The sequence below is a fragment of the Excalfactoria chinensis genome, chromosome 1 (assembly GCF_039878825.1).
Source record: "Excalfactoria chinensis isolate bCotChi1 chromosome 1, bCotChi1.hap2, whole genome shotgun sequence".
NCBI lineage: Eukaryota > Metazoa > Chordata > Aves > Galliformes > Phasianidae > Excalfactoria > Excalfactoria chinensis.
In genome coordinates, this window is record NC_092825.1 from 166,063,752 (window position 1) to 166,080,549 (window position 16,798).

Here is a 16,798-nt window from a genome sequence, read left to right on the forward strand (position 1 = left end):
CCTCCCCGCAGCCTGCTTCGCTCTGGGCTGAGCACAACAGGGGCATCAGGAACAACTCATACGTCCTGTCCTCCAGACCCTTCACATCTCTGTAGCCTTCCTTTGGACTCTCTATTAGCTTTATACTGTGGGCCCAAACCCATTCCTGGTGCTGGAGGTCAGGCTGCACAGCACAGAGGGGACATCCCCTCCCCCTGCTTGGTGACCGTTCTGGGCCTGGGGTACCCCAGGGCATGGCTGGCCTTCCCGGATGACAGGGCACACTGCTGCTTCATGTTCAACCTGCTCTCAACTGAGATCCCCAGATCTCTTTCAGCAGGGCTGCTCTCCAATGAACTGATGCTGGGAAATAAAATACATTGCCCCTTGCTATTGCTCATGCAGAAAAGTGAATGAGACCTTCCCATTCCTGAGTCCTGAGCCTGCACCTGCTGCAGCTGGTCCTCAGTTCTCCTGCTCCTCAAATCCCTTTCTTATGAATTTTTCGTTCTAGTTTTTATTTATTTATCTTTTTTTGGCTTCCTGGTTGGCTAACAGGGCACCTTCATATCCCTGGGTAACTTCGGAAGGCCACAGTTTGAAGCAGAGAGGCTGGGACAGCAGGGTAATTATGTGGGAGGGGAAGGAGGCTGATAAAGAGCTCCTAATAGTCACTCTTACATGCTATTATTTCAAGCAAGGAAAATAAACACAGAATGGTTGTGGGGCAGTCAGACAGGAGAGTGAGGGATGTGACATGAAGGGATGGCAGAAAAAGCCATGGAGAGAGATGGAAGAGATGACAATTGGCAGCAGGAAGAGATGACAATTCCAGCTCGCAGGGCTTGTACCCTTTCCTCTCAACTATTCCATATTACTTCAGTGCAAATCTGTTTAACAGAAAATCTAGATATTTTTTTTTTCAAGAAAAAATAAAAATATATGTTATGAGAAAATATATATATGTTTTACTGAACTCTTTTCCTTTTTCTGTCTCTTATTTTCCATTTCCATGATCACTTTCCTTCTTATCTCCTACACTCTGTAAGACACAAAATAAAGGTGGAATTCAGCCTTCCTAATTGGTAACTGGAAGTCTTCTTTATGTCTCAGCACAATGGTCTGTTTATTGGGAACTGCCCTTCTGTAGTACCAGGCATCTCTTCACGTCACGCTGCCTGAATAATGCCTCTTGAGGATGACCAGAAAGAATAGCATCACAGCCAGGCTCTGGGGGGCTGTAAATAGCATTATGCCTGGCTGAAAGGCTGAGGCCATCATTAAGTTGCCTGCAGCTGGAGTGGTGTAGGTGGGTGAGTAAGAGCAACTGGGAGACGGGACAATGGTAACCTGGTACACAAGGGTCATTTTTCTTTGGTGGCGTCGTTCCACTGGGCTATTGTGCTCCCCCTAAATTGCAGCTCTGTGTTCAACAGAGCTGAGCAAGCTCCGTGAAACAACCTCAGCAAAGCACATTTAAAAGAAGATGTTGAATGACTGAAGCAAAAAGAACTGTTTATTATGTGTCGTGATTTCGACCGAGCTGTGGTAAACTTCTACTTTGCTCAGTAATTGTCTTTATAGATATTGAACTGGTTGTGAGTTAAGAGCATACAGCGAAATAAATGCAACAGGAACTGGTCTTTAGAAAGCAGTATCCCAGCTCCCTGTGCGCTGGCAATGATGGCTTTCATTGGGCAAATTAAGAAGTTAATCCATCAGTTTAACCCAGGGTGTCCTTTGAGTGTTTTCCGTAGCAACATGATTCATTTTCTGGAATGGAATTTTTCAGTGCCAGGATGACAGAGCTCTTGAATTTGGAAAATCCCCTTTGATTTGTTATTACTGATTTGGTTACAGATATACACAAATGGAAAAATCCTACATTAATTTCCCACACAGTTTACATATAAAATGGACAAAAATTACTTAGTTCAGGTTTTCTTACATCAGCCATACTATTCTTCCCTCATTTCTAAGCCATACAAATGGAGATCTTGATCCTGCTCCCATTGAAGTCAGTGGGGGAGTTGCCCTTAACTTCGGTAGATATATGACTCAGTTTAATTCCCCCTGTGGGACCTGTCAGTGTGCAGAGATTCCTCGGAGGTTAATTGCTTGCAAGTGAGTCCTTCCCTGGGATGTAGAAGGAAGGTGCAAATTTCAGAACTGCTGCATTAACTAAATCCTGCAGCCTAGGAAAGACATTGTTTAAAGCAGGGATATCTACTTTAGTAATTCTGCATCTTAATAATTAAATTCAGCTACTCATTAACTTAAAAGGTGTGTTACTTCATTTGCCATCTTGCTTAATGTCTGTTGAAGTATGACTGATGTTTTTAGCATGTTATCCTGGAAGTATTTCTTTTGGCTTTTTTTTTCCACACTCTTTTAAGAGTACAATTAAAATAATAATAAAAAAAGACTACTTTAAAATGGGCTTTTAGAAAGTATTTATAAAAGAACCACTAAGGAAACAACAACTGTGGGAGTGGAAGAGGAGATTTCTAAACTAATCAGGGAGAATCATTCTTTAGACTTTTCAGATTTAGATGAATGACTTTCTTATTACTTAACTGTGCTCACTGCTGTTCTGAGAATGCTAAAAGGTGCATCACAACTTACTGAAAGTTTTTAGGGCTGTTTCTTCATTAAAAATCTCGGTATTCTTTCTCCCACGTCAGATTTTTTGTAATCCTTTCCCACCTGTATTACACTTGGAATAATCCTTCTCATTCCCTGTCACATGCACATTAAACCTCTTTCAAATTAGAGACTTTGAGCTCCTAAAACAAGCATTTCATTTTTGTTGCGAGGGGTGTGATCACCATTATCAAGCCATTATTCGAAATCTTATATCTAGTGAATATATCTGAATACTGTTGGGTGGACAAAGGATGGAACTGAAGTAGCAGCTCAGTTCAGTTCCAGCTCATTAGCTTTTTCTGCTTTTTATTTTTATCCATTTGTTAGATGGTAGAACTGAGGATCCCCCTCCTCTGAGGGGACTCGTGGATTGAAAAGGCCTCTTCTGGATTCCTCTGTCCACATCTAGAGTACTGTGTCCAGATCTGGGGCCCTGAGCTCAAGAAAAATGTGGAGCTTTCAGGATGGGTCTGAAAGAGGAGGCCATGAAAGTGATCAGAGGGCTTGGGGCACCTCTCTTAGGAAGACAGGCTTAGGGAGCTGAGCTTCATTGTGGCCTTCCAGTGCTTAAAAGGAGATTATATACAGGAGGGAGGCTGACTTTTTACACAGACTGATAGTGACAGAACAAGGGGGAACAGTTTTAAACTGAAAGAGAGGTGACTTAGATTAGATGTCAGAAGAGCGTTTTTCAGTGAGAGAGGGCGGTGAGGCACTGGCACAAGGCTGCTCAGAGAAGCTGTGGATGCTCCATCCCTGGAGGCCTTCAAGGCCAAGCTGAACAGAGCCCTGGGCAGCCTGATTTAATACCTGATTTAATGGTTGAAAACCCTACCTGTGCCATGGAGTTTGAAATGGATGATCTTTGAGGGCCCTTCTAGCTCAAACTATTTTATGATTCTAGGATTCTATGAAAAGGCAATTCAAAAGGAAGACACAGGAGCATAGGAGCATGAATTCAGTGAAAACTGGGCTTGAACATCTCTAATTAGGAGTTTTTAAAGGGGCAAGCACAAACCTCTAGAGACAGTAGGGAAGATCAGTTTGCAATACTGTTGAAAGCAGTTTCACAGTTGACATCTGATAGACACGCACATTGACTTTTTGCTGTTTCAGCCCTAAGTTCCCCCTTAGAGGCTTCTTATCCAAAGACCTAAAGCAGATACTTATTTGCACTGACCTGAGAACAGCTCCTGGATAGTCTCAAGATGACACAGACCACCAGAATCAGAGAATCGTAGGGTTTGGAAGGAGCCTCTGAAGATCATCTAGTTCAACACTCTACTAAAGCAGGTTCCACCACATAGGTAGCACAGGAAAGCATCCCGGTGGGTTCTGAATATCTCCCAAGAAGCTGACTCCACAACCTCTCTGGGCAGCTTGTTCCAGTGCTGTCACAGTGGAGTCTTTCCTCATGTTTGTAGAGAACTTTGTGCCCATAGCCTCATGTTTGGTTACCTGGTACTACTGAGAAGAACCTGCTCCCATCCATTTGACTCCCATCCTTTAAATACTTATTAACACTTGTGAGATCCCCTCTCAATCTTATGAAAAGACTCTCTCAGCCTTTCCTCATAAGGGTGATGCTCCAGGCTCTTCATCATCTTTGTGGCTCTCCGCTGTACTCTATCTAGGAAATCCTTGTGTTCTTTGAAGTGGGGAGATCAGAACTGGACACAATACTCCAGATGTGGCCTCACCAGGACAGAGCAGAGAGGGAGAATCACCTCCCTTGACCTGTTGGCCACGCTCTTTGTAATGCATCCAGGATAGCATTGGCCTTCTTGGTCACAGGGACACACTGCTGGCTCATGGCCAGCCTTCTGTCCACCAGGATGATCAGGTCCTTCTCCACAAAGCTCCTCTCCAGCAGGTCATCTCCCAGCCTGTACTGATGCATGCTGTTATTCCTCCCCAAGTGTAAGACTACACCAGCCACGGTTACTACAGACATTTCCAGTCTTACCCTCCATTTGCCTGTGCCCAGCGCTGTAAAGTACCCAACCCAACACTTCACCCACTTGTTTGAGTCATTCCTAGAGGTTCACTTCTCAGACAGGTGTACACAAAGCCAAGCCAGGCAGGTGCCAAGCTGTGCCCTCTGCTGACTGCCCAGAATCCTGTGGTCACTGCCAGAGTTATTTGCTGCCTCATTTGACCTACATCCCTTAAGCCCATTCGTTTGCCTTATCCCCTAAGTACACCATGCCTTGGAAAGGACGTCACTGCTGCTCTCCAGAGATGTAATTACAGTGTGCAGTCACAGCCACAGTTCTGAAGGACAGGCTGATGGCCTTCATTCCTTTGTCAGGGTGTCGGTCCTGCTGTGAACTGTGCTGCCCCTTTGTCATTGTGCCTTTGACCTGAGACACATTCAAACTGTTTTAGTTATATCGGCGAATCCAGTCCATGTGTAGGAATATGCTTAGACCATAAACAATTTGAGAAGGAAGTACCAGTGTTTATGTGCCTTTACTGGGCATCCTGAAATGGGATGTATGACAGACTTGTGCTTTTTCTTTTTTCCTATAGTATATGAACACTGTTCAGAATGAGGGTGAGTTCACCCTGCCATGTCTGAAGAAAAGCAGCAAAATTGTGGCTGGTCCAGGACCGCCTGGGAGCTGAGCGTGGCTCTGAACAAACTTCTCTTGGAGAAGAGGAGGCTCCGGGGAGACCTTATGGCTCTCTACACTGCCTGAAAGGAGGTTGTGCTGAGGAGGCCAGCCTCTTCTCCCAGGTAACAGCGTTAGGACAAGACATAACAGCCTTAAGCTGCATCAGAAGAAGGGCACCAGGGAAGGGTCAAGTTGGATGTTAGGAAAAACTTATCCAGAAGTGTGGTTGAACGCTGGAATAGGCTGCCCAGGGAGGTGGCGGAGTCACCATCTCTGGAGCTTTTCAAGCAGTGTGGAGATATGGTACTTAGGGACATGGTTCAGTGGACAGTACTGGTGGTAGGAGATGGCTGAATCGGATGATCTTAGAGATCTTTTTCCATCTTTGCGATTCAGTGGTTTCAGACATGTGGGGCTTACCAGGGCCGTGTAAGGAAGCGAACCCTCGCGTCCACCAGGGCCGTGTAAGGAAGCGAACCCTCGCGTCCTCGGTCAAACTCTCCGACGGCAGCTCAAGAGGAGCCGATGGAGCGGGGTGTCCTCGCTGCCGGGGGTGTCCCTGGGGCCGGGCCGCCCCGCCTCCCGTCCCCGCCCTCCTCGCGGCGCGGCGCCCGCTGCCATAGCGATGCGGGAGCGGGCAGCGGCGGGGCCGAGTGCGGGCAGCGGGGCCGCGCGGCTGCCCCCAGGTAAAGGCGCGGGGCTGGGCGCGGGGTGGGTGCGCGCCGCGCGCTTCGCTTCTTTTTTTACCGATCCCTTTGCATTGCATTTGTTCTCCTCCCTCTCGCTGCCGCCCGCAGCGAGGTTCAGGTGCAGAAAGCGGCTTTCTTGGGGAAGTTCTCTGCGGGGAGCAGCGGCGGGTTCTCGTCCTTAGGATTTTTCGTATTTGTTTTTTTAAAAACTTTTTTTTTTTTTTTTTTGAATTATTGTTTGTTATTATTATTTTTCCCTGAGCGGTTCGGGCCGGGGCCCGGAACTTTGTCCGCTCCGCGGTGCGGGGCCGAGCGGAACCTCTCCACGCAGGGCGGGTTCACGCTGCGACCGTGTGAATGGAGGGGATTAAAAGCGGTGATGCGGAGGAGCTCCGGCGTCTCTCTGAAACACGAGAAAGCCCTTTTATCCCCGGAGGTTCGGCAAACTCCTTCTAAAGTTGCACTCCGGAGGGAGCTGCCGGCCCCAGCGCCGCCGCTCTCCGTGCGCTGCCCCGCGGCTGCCGGCCCCATTCTTATGGAGATTCGTAGCCCCGCTGTGCCCCGCGGAGGGGGGAAGGGGCCGCGGCCCGGGGGGACTCAGCCCCCGCCCCGCCTGGTTGCCCGGAGCCACCTCTCCCCCTCTCCGAGCCCTCAGGCCGCCTGGCCCGGGTTCAGACAAAGAGGAGGAGGGGGCAGCGCTGCTTCCAGCACCGCCGCTCCTCGCCGCGGTCTGGGGACGAATCTCCGCAGCCCGTGGTGCCCCGCAGCCCCCCGCCCATGCCTTTGCCCCCACGTATCCCCCCCTGGAGGCCGTGTGCGTGCTCGGCTCCCGGACACCCCGCCCGGTGCAGCGCATCCCGGTGGCTCCGTGGCACCATATTGGTCGCACCACCGTTGCAGCTGCCGGCACTGCCTGAGGCCAGAACTGTGCCCCCCGTGTCACTCCGGGGTTACCTGCATGGGGACAAAGGCGGCTGGGAGTAGTGCAGCCAACCCACGGCAGCAAGTGCTGGGAAAACATGGGTCTGGCCTTTCACTGTTTGAGTGCTGGATTGTAGTCCGTGACCAAGCTCAGTTCTTTCAATGAAACTTCTCATCTGTGTTGCCAAACAGTTTTTTCTCTCTATGTGTGAGGATTACACGTAGTGTTCTAAGGTAGGTGTGGTAATACTGTCGAACTTATTAGCTCATTAAGCCTTAGAAAAACAAGCACATACTTAAATTATTCTGGTCTCTTAAATTGCCAACAAATGCAATTATACTTCGAGGGTGTTATTAATGACCTCTCCCTGCTGCAGTGCACCTTTGTGCGGCTGGAAGGAACTCCTTGAGCTCACTCGTGTCATTAGTTCTTACAGTGAGGTCCAAACTTCTTTTAGCAGGAGACTTTGTACTGAAATTTCCCTAATGGTCACCTTTGTGTTCTTGGCACAGGCGGTGCAGCCGGAGGAGCTCAACTCAGCTGGTGAACGTGGGAGCAAGAGGAGTTTGAGTGCAACAGATGTGGGCCAGGCAGCGAGGGCAGCTGCTGGGGATGGCAGCGTGGCTGTAAGCTGCCCCAGCCTCCAGCCCCATGCCATTGAGGGCATGACCACATTTCAGAATGGCTATGGGAACAGCAACGCCATCACTTGTATCATGATGGATAATAAGGAGCCTCCGAACCTGACGACCTCTGTCAGTCATAATGGGGGTTACAGCACCAGTGGCAGCTGCGAAGAGGAAACACAAGATGAGAAAATCAGCCCTTCCAAAATCATGCGCTTCTTCTCCACCCCTCGGAAACCAGCGAATTCCAGCTCTGACAGGCCTCGCTCTCTCATTTTGATGGGCAACTCTTCCACGTGGAATGCTTTATCTTCCATCAGGAAAATGGGATCTTTCAAGAAGCTGAAATCGTCTGTTCTGCAAGGGATTCAAGCAAGGGAGTGCCCCGATATCCTAAATGAGAATGGTGTAGGCAAACACAACTCAAACGGGGCAGTGGTGAGAGTTCAGACTAACAGGTATTCTTATTCAGGGCCTTTGCAGGATTTCCAGAGCGCAGTGGATGGTTTGGCGTCTGACTGTTCTGATGCTGAGGAAGGTGATGAGTCCTTCCTGAGGAACACGCACCGCTCACGCAGCATCCGACGGGCTTACGGTGCTGGCCGCATCAACCTGCTTGACACGGATAAGGCTCAGAGCCAACACAACGGCACCAGACCAACATCTCCTGTCCTCGCAGAGCCAAAGATCTGTGAGATTTTGGTGAAGGACTCGGAAAACAACAGGATCATCTATCGGAGAAGCAAAAGTTCGGATAACTTGAACTTTCTGAAAAAAAGCTCGTTCAAAAGGAAGTCCACCTCAAACCTGACCGACCTCAAGGCTGCCAATGAAAAACAAATGCCGGCAAGGACTGTGAGCGTTACTTCTGCTGACTCAGACAAAACAAATGGGAACCCTGAGAGGAGATCCAAGCGATGGAAGAGCCCCATCAGGGCAAAGGATTTTGACCGAGTTCTGAAGCTTGTCAGTAATGTTACAGATGTTGCATGGAAGAAGGATGGCCCTAAGAGCACAGCTCCTTCTCCCAGTGAGCAGTCCCAGAGAACAAGGTCAAACAGCAGGCTGCATGATGACTACTCCCGCAGGGTTTCCAGTAGCACAGATCATGACAGAAAGAGATGCACCTCCTCAGTGTCTAGTCTAGATTCTTCATCACCGGGAACACCTTGTCTACAAAGCCCTGTGGCTGCTCAGGATAAAGAGGCTGAAATGAATGTAGCTCGTGCTGAAGACAAAAGCCTCAGGACATCTTCAGGTATTGCAGAATCTGATAGCTTGTCCCCTACTCTGAGTGACATCGGGCCATTTCCCAACGAAGTGTTTGATACAGACTCGGACGAACCAAAAGCCTCCCAGCAGTTTGTATGTGATGCTGAACATCCTCACATCCCTGTCAGGCCGACTGCTCCAAAACCTCAAAGTCCCAGCACAGAGAAGATGATGTGCAATATGGATTTGCAGTGCTCAAACCATCATAGCACACTGTCGTTGAGCTCCACAGAGAGTGAGGAGAGAGGTGAGGTTGGGCCAAAGCTGAGCAGGAATCCTGTCTGCTTCCAGGACACTGTGCAAACCGTCTACTATGACGATGGAAATGAGGACAGTGGCATCAGCAGTCACTCTCAGCTGAGCCTCAATTTAGCCCCCGGCGCAGAAGAAAAAAAGGAAGAGGTAAGAAAGAATGCAAAATCCTTTAGAAGTGATGTATTTATCCATCAGGTTTTCTCTTTATTAATGCAAAACAATGCAAACAATGCAAAATAACCGGAATACTAATGGCTATTGCAGCTTGTTATTGCTAAAATACGCTGACAGTAATTATTTTCTTTAATATATTCTCTTTGGAAGCTAACACCAAATTATTTTCCCTTTGTGCATTAGCATCCAAGAAAGTTTTGGCAGCCAAGCTGTTCACATACATTTTCAAGGGCAGCTTATTACACCCTGCAGTTATACCAGCTTGTCATGTGGGCTTGTCAGATTGTACCAGCCCGGGCAGGGTCTGGCTATGTTTCTTCCAAGCCAAAAGGTCTCTAAGAAGCCTGTACATTTGGAAATAGTGTTGATTCAGTGTGAAATGCTTCTCCTGTGGCAGCCTTGCAGAACAGGATGGTATTTGTAGAGCAGTATGTCTTGAAATATGATAGAGAAAGTTAAACGTTCAGTTGTTGTCAGTGTTTTCATTGTGCATTGGTGGCTGTGCTGAGTGTAGGCTATTTGGATATTTGCTTGCCAGCTTTGAGCAGCAGAGTGTGTTGCCACTGAAGCATCAGAGAAGCTACCAGCACCCCGCTATATCGAACTGATATTTCATACTCTCTGTAGATTAGTAGCTGTGCTGAAGTAAATGCAGTCCTAGGTCTGTGTAAAAATCATTTGCAAAATTAAACTGCCAGCGCTTTTATGCCACCTTGGTTTGGGGAGACACTTCCATGCGGCCAGAGGGGTTAGAAGCTTTGATGCATCCATGTGCCAATGATGTCTCTCAGGAGCAAAATGGGAGGATTAATGCTACTCATCTACCATCTAGTGGTGATCTGGGCTCATGACACAAAAGAAATTCAGCTTGTCCTTCCCCTTGATTCCCCAGAAACAAGTATGCCTTTCCGAAGTTCTTAAATGAATGTCTGCATTGGATAAAACTGTTTTTGGGGGTGGGTGCAGGTGAAGATTGGAAGCATGAGGTGTGCAGGACTGGGTTACTGCTGTCATATTGTGCAAGGGGTGTAAGTGCTGCCCTCTCTTTTTCCAGACCTGCACAACCCTACAGCCACGGCACTCAGCATTAGCATGAAGCAGGAAGAGCAGCGTGGTTTCTCCCTGCCATGTCTTTGCAGGGTTGCATTGTACATGTACTCCTCCTCACTATTATGCATAAAGGTACCTTGGTACCAGAGATGCCAGTTTTTTTAACTGGAGCTTATTCAGCCCACAGGCACTGCGGCGAGTGCCACATATTCACACAGTGAGGTCACCAAGGTTTGAACTTTTGACTATAATTCATTTTTAAGTCTACCTCACATCTCTGCATTGCAGAGCTGTACCCACTCACAGCATTGTTTCCTTGACAGTCAGGTGCTTGATTTGTTCTCTGCAATTATTTGAGTCATGAGCAATGCAAATCCAAAATGTTAAAGACTGAACCTTAAGCTCCCCAGCAAATCTACAGTTACCCTGTTTCACTCATCTTTTGAATGTGAATTTCATGTAAAAGCCAGCATGTAAAAGCCATTAAAATCACTGTGGCTGGGAGATGTATTTCTCTACACAGTGCTAAGCAGCCAGGCTCACATCTCCATTCATGGCCCTAAGATGTGGAAGCTACCCAGCATTTCCTTAACGCTGTGAAGATGATTTCACACTATTCTCACAAGGGCATCTACCGATTCCTTTGAATTAGTGTCGTGTTTTCTTTTTCCCCACCGTGATTCAGGTTTGACATCTTGTCACTGCTGTCCTATTGGTTTCACCTGAAGACCGCAGCAGGTGAGGTGTTTGGCCTTCTCAGTTGCTGGTCTCTGCAGGTGGTGCTTGCCAGGGAAGAGCTGACTAAATGCAGGGTGGCTCTGTGTCTCAGCACGTGTTAACTATAGCTGTGAATCACCAAAGCTCATCTGTGACAGTCCATGCTCTCTCAGCCTCTGCTTTTGACAGTGTCTCCCACACCCCAGTCGCTTTTGAATAGCATCAGGAGGTGCTTAAGCACAATTTCATGTTTGGACTGTTTTACACAGTTTGTATTTTCCTGAAGAAAAGTCCCATGTCAGTGTACATAACAAAAGCTTTTCTTTGGACTGGTGTTCGTCAGCCATGAGCCGCAAAAGCAACACGCTCTTCTGTGCTTGTGACAAAGACCCAACAGTGAATTATTTGACATATTACCTCGTGTTTCGCAAGCTCTTGGAGCACCTGATGTTTAAGTTGCCTTGTTGGCATCTGGCTTCATGTTACACTAGACTTTCTTACTTAAATGCAACACCTTATCTGCATGACTGTAAGTGAATGATAGTTTATAGTGAAGAGGCAATTCTGCTTTACTCAGCTGGGTCATATTTTGTTTGCAGATTATATTTTAACTGCTCTAAGATCAGTCTGTAGACTCACTTATGCCCATGCCATGCAGCATTCAGTGGTCCTACCTCATCCACACCATGAGTCCCCTTGAGCTCAGCTGTTTGCAGGGCCATATGGATGTAAACTGCTGTAACACAGGACTAGGATGGAGTCGCCTCTCCCGTCTTTTCCTTGCAGATCTCTGGGGTCTGAATATTGTGCACAGATGGCTTAATTTGGGGTAAAGCTCCTGGAAGAACTGTTGGAATGGGAACATGAAGATTCAGCTCTGTCCTCAGAGTTCATCCTCTCCCACAGTGCCAGGTCAGCTGCTCTCAGCTTCCTGAGCTCTCAGTGCTGTTATTCATCTCCAGGCCATCCACTGCAGTTAGGAGTGTGGCTTAATCACCTTAATTGCTATGACTGAAAATGGGCTAAACTCCTAAGGATTAAGTAAAAAACTGTGAGAACTTCTTCAGCTGGGTTGATTTCTCCCAGCAAGTCCTAAGCACTCTGGTGTCACCACCAGTGCTGCTCTGACCAGGGGCAGCAGACAGCACTGATAGCAAACAAAGATTTCCATTAGACTGCATTTGCTCTGAGCTCTCTGGGCTGCCTCATACATTGCCACACAACAAGGTGCTCAAAGGACAGTTTCCACACGAAATAACCCCAAATCCAATCCCAATGTCTGAGAGCGCTGTCTAGATGCTCTGAGCTCTGGCACTTGGGGCCATACCCACTGCCCTGTGCAGGCTGTTCCATGCCCACCGCCCTCTGGTGCAGAGCCTTTCCCTCACCCCCAGCTGCCCCTCCCCTGCGATGGCACAGGTTGCCCAGAGGCTACAGGTTCTCCCCCTTAGAGACCTTCCAAAGCTGCGTGGACATGGCCCTGGGCACTCTGCTCTGGGGGTCCCTGCTGGAGCTGGGAGTGGGCCTGATGGGCCCAGAGCCTTTCCAACCGCAACCATTATGTGGTTCTGTTGTACTGTGATGTGATATCTGAACAGAATGGAGGCAGCCATTGGGTTTCCTCTGAGCCACTGGCACTTGCTCTTTCTGGCACCCAGGGGCTGCTGGGGGTGCAGCTGAGCCCCTCACTTATGGAGCAGAGGTGGAGCACAGCAGGTTCAGCTCCTCCAAGCCTGAGCTCAACCACAGCAGCCTCACCCTCATGCTGTTCTCTAGTAACTAATAGTTTGCAGACTTCCAGTTGCCCAAGGCAGCTCCACCCACTGCAGGCTGTGACTGTTTTTGGGACCTGCTGGCTGCTTGGGCTTGGGTTTGGACTCCAGCAATGGGACTGTGCTATGGAAGGGTGGGGAGAAGGGGAGCCAGGGAACCTCCTCCTGGAAAGATACGTAGGAGTCTGACAGCTTTTTATGTTCCGCTTTGTTTGCAGAAAGTTCCACTTTCAAGCTGTAGTTAACATCTGGCTTTTGAGGTTTGCCAGCGGATGTTACAGAAGCTGCAAGCAGACTATTACAGTTGTTTCACCAAATAAAAGGAAGATGATGGCTATTTTTAGTCCTCCTACGTGCTCTGGGGTGTTCCAAGTCTTGATTTAGACGCTTTATCGGGATTATCTGTGGGCTATTAGTGCTTGTACATCTTGAAAGTCTCAAAAGATATCAGTGCTGCTTTACTGTATACGACACACTAGCTTCTAATTTAGATACTGAATTAAGAAAGAAGCAGTGTTAGAGCATCACTTGGCTTTGGAAATGAGTTAAATGACAGAGGGGAAGATGAAGGAAATCCTTGAGGCTGAAGAACAGTTGGAATCAGGAGATCTGCTGGTCATTTCCAGCTCAGCCATGCTCTTCTGTGTCACTTGAATCACCAAACTGCTTTGTGTCTGCTTCTTATCTGGCAAATGTGGATATTACAGAGGTGAACTCAGTAACCTTTGTAAAGCATGTTGGGAAAGCATTAGGCTTGTTGATGGCGATAAGCATGCTTTCAAGGCAGGTGAAAAGAAGCAAACCTGCATTAAATATGCCTTTGAAACATATGGCCATCCTTGATTTGGGACTGTATCTGTACAGATCTTCTGATGTGATTTATTGGTAAATTTATTAGTTAAAATTCCACTAATGCCAGCAAACCCCTCAAGTAGAATTGTACACATTTTTTTTCTAACTTTGAAACAAGCACTTATTGCAGCAACACAAGCTAACAGGGGTTGATTCTTAGCACACTGAGAATCGAAGTAATGTGATTTTTACTGTCTTGCAGTGCAGATCTTTTGTGCATCCATCCGAGGAGCTCTCACTTGCACAGTGAATTCAAAAGGAATTCAAGCTACGGCAGAGGAGATTCAGGCTGGACATTAGGAAGTATTACTTCTCAGAAAGGGTGGTCAGGCATTGGAATGGACTGCCCAGGGAGGTGGTGGAGTCACTGACCATGGGGGCGTTCGAGGAAAGACTGGATATTGTGTTGAGGGACATGGTTTAGTGGGAGCTATTGGTAATAGGTGAACGGTTGGACTGGATGGTCTTTTAGGTCTTTTCCAACCTTGGTGATTCTATGATTCTATTTTTCTAAGCGGTGCTTTGCAAAACTTCAAACGGATCCACCCAATTTTAAAAAAGAAAACTGACGAATGATCCTGTAATGTAATGCTGTAATGGCTTTGATTCCCAAGCAGCTACAGTTTGCACTAAAAGTCGAATGTTGAGTTACTCTGATTTCTTCAGCCTTGCTTGCTAGTATGGGTGTCAATGCATATACTTTTATACAGCATTTTTGCAGCTGTTTCACAGATCTTACAGAGCACAGGTCAAATAGCAATCTATATATTCCAGGGACAGATAATCAATGCATTTATTTAGTGCTTATTAGAAGGAGATGTGTATGAGCCACTGGAACGGAAAGACAAAGGTTATAGTGCGACTGTCATTTAATGAGAAAGGAGTAGATGAAAAGTTTCTTTCTGTAAGTGAATTGAACGGGTCTAATAATTCAGGTTGGTTTCTGCCAGAAGATGCGTACACTGACTAAATAAGTGCCTTATTTTTTAATACAGTAAAAACAGTCATTTCCGTGATAACCACTGCTGTGATGGCAGCACTGGAAATCGTCAGTCCTGGTGGATAAGTGGAAAGTATCTGGGCTCTGATTGCACTTTAGGACCTTGTAATGAAATCTGGAAGGCAAGCAATAAATTCACTTTCTCTAGGAGGCTCTGTTGTATCCGGAGTCTCCTAATCTCTGTGTTTGTGACAACAGTTTGGTAATAAAATTATTGATCGTGTCCATAAACAACCTTCTAACCTCAGTTAGTAGTGATGATAAATGAACTACAACTAGCATTCCCCTGCTGCTATTTTGCAACAAGAAGAAGTGCAAAGGTTCCCTTTTATCATGCTCCTGGGTGGAGACACGCTGCTTGGACTTTTACTTAGTTAAACAATGGTGATAAATCTATTTATGACACTTAGGTCACAAGCACTTGGCCCTGTACATTTCTGCTAGCTCATATGAATTGAAAATCATTTTTAATACTGCTGCTAAGTTCCAGGAGTTTGGCAGTTCCTGTGTTGTACAGTGAGAGTTAATGGATTATGCAGAAATACCAGCTATTGAATAGTCACTGATTATAATACTGATATATAGTTGTTGTTGCTAGTACAGTGAGTTTATACAGTATAATGTACAACTCGAAGTGAACACAGTAACATGCACTTGCAATGAAAGCAGAGATACCTACATGAAATAGCACAGATCCCACAGTTTTTCCCTATAAATACTCCAGAATCTCTCTTTCCTTATCATTTACAGAATGTGACCAATTCTCCATCACGTTTCAGCTTTCGCTGAAAATATGACATAATAAATTGTGTTAAAACTTCTCAGATGTTCTTAAATTTGGATTTTCTCTCCTGGCAGAGGGAAGGGTAATGGAGAAAGGAGATGGGAAAAGTCTTTCTAGAGATTAAAGGGTCCCCTTGTACTCTTATATATTTATAAATGATGAAGTGTTAACTGTGCTGGAACATACAAATACAAATAAGAAGTCCCTATCATTGATGGTAGGGCTTGGGAATGAACATGAATGTGCAAGGACCCTCAGCTGTGCACCATGTTTATAATGTGATTTTTACTGGGGAGCTTATTGGCAAAACCAGAGCAACAAAAGCACACAGGATTGTTTGTGCACTGCCAGCATAACAAGTGCATCAGTGGCAGGTGTGTGTTGTGTTGCATTTGTACTTGGGTTTTTTTTCTGCAGCCAAACATGTCTGTCAAGTATGGGATGTCATGAGCGGTATAACTGTGCCAGCAGAAGTCCCTCTGTGCAGTTTCAGGTAGTGGCACATTTTTGCCATTTCAGTGATAGAACTTGCATCCTCATCAGCAAGACCATCCATAGTGCATAGATCAGGTCATAGTCATTGAGGAGAGTCACAGAATTGTTTGAGTTGGAAGGGACCTTTGGAGGTCAGCTAGCCCAGCTCCCTGCAGTGTACAGGGACATCTTGTGCTGCTCTGGAGAGTTACCCTCACCTTGTGTAACACTCCCTCTGGAGGCAGTTTTTGGTGCCAAGTTTATAAAATGTACTCTGTAGTCTAAATAGTAATCACAGAACCTGGCTCTTATATGGCTGCAGTGGCTAAGTGAAGATTTCAGTGGTTAAACATCTGCGTTGATCTTGTGTACTCTGGTGTTAATGAGTAACAGAGAATGGCAGTGGCAACAGCGCTCCTCTGAGTGCAGCTGGGTTGTACTTGTGCCAGATTGAGGTCAGAGCTGAGCTGAGCCCTTGAAGCTGCCAGACCTGCACTGGGAAATCAGTTTGGGCCAGGTATAGGAGAAGCACATCCCAGCTGGCTGTGTGCTCTGTGATGCAGGCATCTCTTGGGTTCCTCACAGCATTTTGGCCTTTGGCTCCTGGTGTTACATGGCTGAGTTGTTTTGTATGCTGTGCTGATTGTAGGTCCCACAGACCACAGATGCTGTTGTGCGGGAGCTCAACTTGATTGCTTGAGTGTAAACACTTTTGGAGGAGCCCTAGGCAGTTCCCCTGCCCTGTCTCCAGGGGCTGCTTCAGGATGGCTCTGGCCTCCTATAGGGCATGCGCTGCACTGGCATGATGCATATGGGGCATAGAGATATTGCAGGTCCCTTAGGATGCTAAGTGGTGAAATATTGGTAGTAGGTGGATGGTTGGACTGGATGATCTTGGAGGTCTTTTCCAAGGTTGGTGATTCTGTGATTCTCTATGTTTGACATGGCATTGGGTGACTGCGTTTGGG

General features: G+C 46.9%; 1 protein-coding gene across 3 annotated transcripts in view; it reads left to right on the forward strand.

Annotated features, from left to right (window-relative positions):
- SPATA13 (spermatogenesis associated 13) overlaps window positions 1-16,798 on the forward strand; it is a 142,677-nt gene that overhangs the window by 93,818 nt on the left and 32,061 nt on the right. For 2 of the 3 annotated variants that reach the window (XM_072326488.1, XM_072326489.1), the window contains exon 2: window positions 7,367-9,154. In XM_072326488.1, coding sequence (XP_072182589.1) covers window positions 7,367-9,154 — 1,788 coding nt within the window. Of the gene's footprint in view, window positions 1-5,816; window positions 5,930-7,366; window positions 9,155-16,798 lie in introns of those variants that run through there. The other variant, XM_072326490.1, reaches the window with a different exon arrangement.